The 7731-nt window shown below is 46.9% G+C and overlaps 1 protein-coding gene across 1 annotated transcript; it reads left to right on the plus strand.

Annotated features, from left to right (window-relative positions):
* The first annotated feature begins 3358 nt into the window (after positions 1-3358).
* On the plus strand, positions 3359-7511 carry LOC111969922 (dolichyl-diphosphooligosaccharide--protein glycosyltransferase subunit 1). The gene is given in 10 exon segments (XM_023996312.3): positions 3359-3729; positions 4353-4417; positions 4650-4956; positions 5273-5482; positions 5599-5791; positions 5909-6008; positions 6109-6247; positions 6529-6648; positions 6793-7038; positions 7138-7511. Coding segments are annotated over 10 exon segments (1809 nt in total). The 5' UTR covers positions 3359-3483; the 3' UTR covers positions 7321-7511.
* Positions 7512-7731: the final 220 nt, after the last annotated feature.

Below are 7731 nucleotides of genomic sequence, written 5' to 3' on the forward strand. Positions count from 1 at the left end.
GGATAAATGGAGTTAGCCTCAAGTTAGCCTGCTCCAGAGCGGGTTAGTTCGGAAGGATTCGTTACCATAGAAATGTACCTGMCTAAAAGGTGACCCACTTTCATATGACCAGTTATCCTTACACTGTAAGGTATGACAGCAGTCGATGCTTTGGTTTTGGTTGAGTCATGCGTCCTCCGAAACATGACCTGCCAAACTGCGCTTCTTGACACCCGTCTGCTTTACCTGTAAGCCAGCTGCACCAATGTGTCAGAGGAAACACCGTTCAACTGACGAACCGAAGTCAGCCTGCAGGCACCCAGCCTGCCACAAGGAGTCGCTAGAGCGCAATGAGCCAATGGGACATCGGTTATGACACAGCCTGGTATCGAACCCGGGTCTGTAGCAAGCAACACTGAACAGCAACCGTTGAAGCATGTATGAGAGTACCAATTGTTCCCGGACCACTGTGTGATCACACTCTGTAGCCGATGTGAGTAAGACCTTTAAACAGGCCAACATTCAAAAGGCCGCGGGGCCAGACGGATTACCAGGATGTGTACTCAGAGCATGCGAGGACAAACTGGCAAGTGTCTTCACTGACATTTTCAACCTCTCCCTGACCGAGTCTGTATTACCAACATGTTTCAAGCAGACCACCATAGTCCCTGTGCCCAAGAAAGCGAGGGTAACCTGCCTAAATGACTACCGTCCTGTAGTCCGTCTTGTAAGAAGCTGTTAATAAGCCTTTTGGACCTAGACTTGGCACTCCGGAACCGCTTGCCATGCGGTAGAAGAGAGAACAGTCTATGACTAGGGTGACTGGAGTCTTTGACAATTTTTAGGGCCTTCCTCAGACACCGCCTGGTATAGAGATCCTGGATGGCAGGAAGTTTGGCCCCAGTGATGTACTGGGCCGTACACACTACCCTCTGTAGTGCCTTGCGGTCGGAGGCRGAGCAATTGCCATACCAGGCAGTGATGCAACCAGTCAGGGTGCTCTCGATGGTGCAGCTGTAGAACCTTTTGAGGATCTGAAGACCCATTCCTAATATTTTCAGTCTCCTGAGGGGGAATAGGCTTTGACGTGCCCTCTTCACGACTGTCTTAGTGTGTTTGGACCATGATAGTTTGTTGGTGATGTGGACACCAAGGAACTTGAAGCTCTCAACCTGCTCCACTACAGCCCCGTCAATGAGAATGGGGGGGGCATGCTCGGTCCTCCTTTTCCTGTAGTCCACAATCATGTCCTTTGTCTTAATCACGTTCAGCGAGAGGTTGTTGTCCTGGCACCGCATGACCAGGTCTCTGACCTCCTCCCTGTAGGCTGTCTCATCGTTGTAGGTGATCAGGCCTACCACTGTTGTGTCATCGGCAAACTTGATGATGGTGCTGGAGTCGTGCCTGGCCATGCAGTCATAAGTGAACAGGGAGTACAGGAGGGACAGAGCACGCACCTCTGAGGGGCCCCTGTGTTGAGGATCAGCGTGGCAGATGTGTTGTTACCTACCCTTACTACCTGGGGGCAGCCCGTCAGGAAGTCCAGGATCCTGTTGCAGAGGGAGGTGTTTAATCCCAGGGTCCTTAGCTTAGTGATGAGCTTTGAGGGCACTATGGTGTTGAACGCTGAGCTGTAGTCAATGAACAGCATTCTCACATACGTAGGTGTTCCTTTTGTCCAGGTGGGAAAGGGCAGTGTTGAGTGCAATAGAGARTGCATCATTTGTGGATCTATTGSGGTGGTATGCAAATTGGAGTGGGTCTAGGGTTTCTGGGATAATAGTGTTGATGTGAGCCATGACCAGCCTTTCAAAGCACTTCATGGCAACAMATGTGAGTGCTATAGGTCAGTAGTCATTTAGGCAGGTTACCTTAGTGTTTTTMGGRACAGGAACTATTGAGTGCGGTCTTAGTGCCAGCATCGGTTTGTGGTGGTAAATAGACAGCTACGAAGATTATAGATGAAAACTCTCTTGGTAAACAGTGTGGTCTACAGCTTATCATGAGATACTCTACCTTAGGCGAGCAAAACCTTGAGACTTCCTTAGATTTCGTGGACCAGCTGTTGTTTACAAATATACATAGACCGCCACCCCTTGTCTTACCAGAGGCCGCTGTTCTATCCTGCCGAAAAAGCGTAAAACCCGCCAGCTGTGTGTTATTCATGTCGTCGTTCAGCCKCGACTCGGTGAAACATAAGATATTACAGTCTTTAATATCCCGTTGGTAAGATATACGTGATCGTAGTTCGTCTATTTTATTATCCATTGATTGTACGTTGGCTAATAGGACTTACAAGGCACCCAGACCTTCATCCCCGATATCTCCGTCTCTTCCGACTCAACTTTAAAGAACTACTTGGTAGCATAGTGGTTAGAGCGTTGGGCCAGTTACCTAAAGGTTGCTGGATCGAATCCCTGAACTGACAAAGTAAAGATCTGTTGTCCTACCCRTGAGCAAGGCAGTTAACCCACTGTTCCCTGGGCTCCGAAGACGTGAATGTTGATTATGGCAGTCCCCGCACCTCTCTGATTCAGAGGGGTTGGGTTAAATGTTCAAGTCACATTTCAGTTGAATGCATTCAGTTGTACAACTGACTATGTATCCCCCTTACTTAAGTTGTTTTTTTGCGTATCTGTACTTTACTATATAATTATTTTTTTTACAACTTTTACTTTTACTCCACTACATCCCTAAAGAAAATCATTTACTTTTTACTCCATACATTTTCCCTGACACCCGAAAGTACTCGTTACATTTTGAATGCTTAGCAGGACAGGAAAATGGTCAAATTCACACACTTATCAAGAAAACATCCCTGGTCATCCTCTGCCTCTGATCTGGTTGACTCACTAAACACAAATGTTTCATTTGTAAATGATGGCGTTGGAGTGTGATGGCGTTGGAGTGTTGGAGTGTGATCTGGCTATCCGTAAAAAAGAAAAGAAAATTGTGTGGTCTGGTTTGCTTAATATAAGGAATTTTACATTATTTATAATTTTACTTTTGATATTTAKGTATATTTTAGGAATTACATTTACTTTTGATACTTAAGTATATTTAAAAGCAAATACTTTTACTCAAGTGGTATTTTACTTGGTGACTCACTTTTACTTTAGTTATTTTCTATTAAGGTATCTTTACTTTCACTCAAGTATGACWATTGAGTACTTTTTCCACCACTTCCACAACACAACACCTTCTGTCAGTGGCGAAATTACACGTATGTTCTGAGAGCGGCGCTACTTCTGTGTCTGATCTACACAACTCCTTTTGTGTGCAAGATTTTGAATTGCCTAGGACCTTTATTAGTTTTGATAACAGGGTAGAGACGTCTCCCTCTGCCGTATTTGTTCGGAACAGCATGACGTCAGTACGTGAGGACTGAATGAAACGTCATCCTTACGGCTGCAGCTTTGGTCCTGAAGTGGTGCGTGGCCTTTCTTTCGCTCTAGCTTCAATTGAACAATTAAGCAAATTATCTTTAAGTTWAATTTTATAACCATGGCGCGAAACATCTCCTTCTTCGCCGCCCCCACTTATCTGCTCCTTATCACTGTACTGTGTTATCGAGTGGCTGCCGACGGGCTGGTGAACGAGGAGGTGAAACGAACGGTGGACCTGAGCACGCARCTTGCTAAGATAACAGCAGAGATTCTTCTGTCAAACCAGGGAGACTCGGCGGTACATAACTTTATCTTGGCGGTAGAGCCCGACCTGGCCKACCACCTCGCGTACGTCGGTGCATCGGTAAGTGATTTCAGAATGAATTTGCTGTAAACCACATTTTGCCAGGTAGCTAGTTGGCTAACTAACATTAGCTAGCCGGCTAACATTAGCTAGTTAGCTAACATGAACATCTTTGTCCAGATTCGCCCAGTCAAGGCAAGGAAGCTACAGTACTTGCTCGCTAGTAAATGTCTACTTTTGTTAAATGGTGGATCTACCAAACTGTGGAAGGGCTGTAGCAAAAACATTTTAATAAKGTGCATTATATGATGGTGTGGAACTGTTTGAATGGGCTAGCGGGTGCACTTCCGCAACACAATTTGTTCTGTCAGTGGCTAAATGACACGTATGCGCTGAGAGGGTAGCTACTTCCGTGTCTGATCAGAACAGCCCCTTTTTGTGTGCAATATCTTTGAATTGCCTAGGACCTTAATTTATGTCAGAGTTTCTAGGTAGACAATTCTTTCCCCTAATATCAGTGATTGTTTACACACCACCAATACCCGTGGGGAATGAATACTCACTCWACATTCACACCGTTGCATACTCAAACTCATTCCTGCCTGTAAATGAATACACCTCATGTCCAGTTGTAGTTGAATTGCAGCAGAATGGACAGACATGTAAACGTGTGTCTTTGCTAGGTGAAGGGTGATGAAGAGGAGGATGCCATGCTTGAGCTCAAGCAAACAACAATCCAAGGTCAAAGGTGAGAAGTTTATAATATATTGTGCATCCCTGTTCACTAAGGTTATATTGCATTATCCATTGTATGTCATTAGACTGTAAAGTTTGTAGATATGCATTTTTTCACCATGTTAAACTTCACCCCTTTTTCCAGTGGAGTTTCTCTCACTGTTTTAGTTTGTCCCCTTGTTTTTAGAACCATATATGTTGYTGCTGGTGACCTGACCCCTCTCCTATCTGCTATCCTCTTACAGTGGGGAGTTTTACAAGGTGCAGTTACCCTCCAGTCTGGGCGTGGGCGCTAAGCTGCGGGTGAAGGTGGAGACTGTCCTGAGCCACATCCTGAGGCCCTTCCCCACACACATTACCCAGGCTGAGCGTCAGCTGGTGGTGTTCCAGGGTAACCACTACCTGTACTCCCCCTACCCCACCCGCAGCCAGACCACCCGCGTCCGCCTCGCCTCTAAGACTGTGGAGAGCTACACCAAGCTGGGCAACCCCAGCAAGAGCGATGAAGCTATTGAGTATGGCCCCTTCCGTGATGTCGCCCCTTTCAGCGAGGTAAAGTGTCTCTGAGGTCCCTGACTGGATTTGGGATGCATTTAATATWATTTTTATGTATATTGTCTGACTTTATTGAATAGATAGATAAAGAGGATGACAGTGGGGAAAGATGGACATTGTGTCAAAGGGCAGAAGACTCGATTCTAACCATACACATGTGTAGACGTGTGCTGGAGGCTCCGGTTGAGACCGCTAGGCCATGTCCTTGAATGGTTTAAGCACTTTTGGGCCAGCTGAATAGCAGACATTGGCTTAGTGGAGTCATATTTGGATTAGAAGCAAAAGGAGAAATTTCTTTTTTTGTTCTTTTTAGGATGCCATGAAGGTCCATTATGAGAACAACACACCCTTCCTCACRATTAGCAGCATCACCCGCATCATCGAAGTCTCCCATTGGGGAAACATTGCTGTGGAAGAGACCATTGACATGAGGCACACAGGTGCATTCCTGAAAGGGCCTTTCTCCCGTTATGACTACCAGCGTCAGTCTGACAGTGGCATCTCATCAGTCAAATCCTTTAAGGTGTGTTGATTTTAAAGACTCCTTTATTGCCATGGATCTTGGTGCATTTTCAAATCATGCTTGCAGGAGGACTTCTTAAGATTGTATAATAACTGCATCTCCTCACTCTCCCGAAGACCATCCTTCCTGCCTCAGCCCAGGATGTGTACTACCGGGATGAGATCGGCAACATATCCACCTCCCACCTACAGATTCTGGAAGAATCTGTGGAGGTGGAGGTTCGGCCCCGCTTCCCTCTGTTTGGTGGCTGGAAGACCCACTACATTATCGGCTACAATCTGCCCAGCTATGAGTACCTCTACACTCTGGGTGAGTTGAGTTGGCTAAATTACCATAACTATTAATAACCAGAACTCTTTAAAGAGAAATGGCCCGAAAGCTAAAAAATGATGTGCTAATGCTTGAATTCATCCTGTTGATTCTCAGGGGATCAGTATGCTCTGAAGATGAGGCTGGTTGACCATGTATATGATGACCAAGTCATCGACTCCCTCACTGTTAAACTCATARTGCCAGAAGGCGCCAGGTGAGCATGCATGGTGTGTATGTGCACACACTCCTTTAGTGTCTGTGGAAATGGASAGATCTCCTGTTTCATTCTAATGATCCACATCTTTTCCTCTCAGGAACATCCATGTGGAAACCCCCTACCCCATTGACCGCATTCCAGACCAGCTGCACTACACCTACCTGGACACCTTTGGTCGTCCCGTGCTGGTGGCTTCTAAGAACAATCTGGTGGAGCAGCACATCCAGGATGTAGTGGTGAGCTGCTGGGCCCTAGTGGAAGAGGGAATTGGAGACTTTAGGGGGGAGGTTCTGGGGAGAAAGGAAGGCAGTTTGTTTGTATGAATTAACCAGTGTGCCATTACTATGACAGGATTGTTATAAGRAGTCGCTCCAGAGATACACCACCACCAGGGCCCAGCAGCTGCATGCTTTACATCTGAAACCCTTACAGAGAAACGCTTTAGATGCAATGTAAGATTAGGTCCTTCATTGATGGTGCAAGTTCCTCAGTGTCTCTCTCTCACTCATCCCCCCAGGTGCATTATACCTTCAATAAGATCCTGATGCTGCAGGAGCCTCTATTGGTGGTGGGGGCCTTCTARATCCTCTTCTTCACAGTCATCATCTATGTGCGCCTGGACTTCTCCATCACTAAGGTACTCCATCCTCAACATACTCTGCTGCTCTTATTATGGGGAGCACTTTAACTCTCCTGTCATTACTCCCTTCTAAGTTCATCTACTTTTCCCCCCTGTATGCACTTCCTGACTCTCRCCTTCTCTCTCCATCTTTTTATCCAGGACCCTGCTGCAGAGGTTCGTATGAAGGTGGCCTCCATCACAGAGCAGGTCCTGACTCTGGTCAACAAGCGTTTAGGGCTGTACCGCCACATGGACGAGGTGGTGAATCGCTATAAGCAATCCCGAGACACGGGGGCCCTGAACAGCGGCCGCAAGACCCTGGAGGCCGACCACCGCACCCTCACCAACGACATCAGCTCCCTGCAGGCCCGCCTCAAAACAGAGGGCTCCGACCTCGCAGATAAGGTGTGTGTATTCAATTGTGTGTACGGTATTTGTATCTACCCTTGTGTGTGTGTGTGTGTACACTGTGCTGAGCCTTACATTCCGCTGTGTGTGTTTCAGGTGGGTGAGGTGCAGAAGCTGGACGGCCAGGTGAAGGACCTGGTGGGTCGCTCCTGTCAGGAGGCTGAGCGCCTGGTGGCAGGCAAGGTGAAGAAGGAGGCCTACATCGACAARGAGAAGACCCTAGCTAGCAAGAGACTGGAGCTGGTGACGCGCATCGACAGTCTGCTGGACACCCTGTAAACGCCACAATACACACGTGATGGTGTGCAGTATACACAAATGCTATACACACACGCACACAAACACACGTGCTGCCCCAGCTACACATCTGTTGAACCGCTCTTGCACTCATTTATAATAAGGAACATCGCCATTTTCACACTTATACCCCCGCAAGCTCAATGTCCATCCTCTGAGACCCAGACAGGAAATCAACACACTCACGCAGAGTAACCTGTAGGTGCATACAAACACTCGTGCCTTTGTGCCTCGCTAAAAACATGACGGCATTATGCTTAACACCACAGTGAGTGCTTGCGTCACACCTTATGTGGGAGAGTCTAGTGTGAGTTAAATTGCGCGGAAGAGTGTTGTTGCTCAGAGTAAATGCAGCGTTTTCATGTTTAAATTTGGAATCCTCTTTTGTATTTA

The sequence above is a fragment of the Salvelinus sp. IW2-2015 genome, linkage group LG11 (assembly GCF_002910315.2).
Source record: "Salvelinus sp. IW2-2015 linkage group LG11, ASM291031v2, whole genome shotgun sequence".
NCBI classification, from domain to species: domain Eukaryota; kingdom Metazoa; phylum Chordata; class Actinopteri; order Salmoniformes; family Salmonidae; genus Salvelinus; species Salvelinus sp. IW2-2015.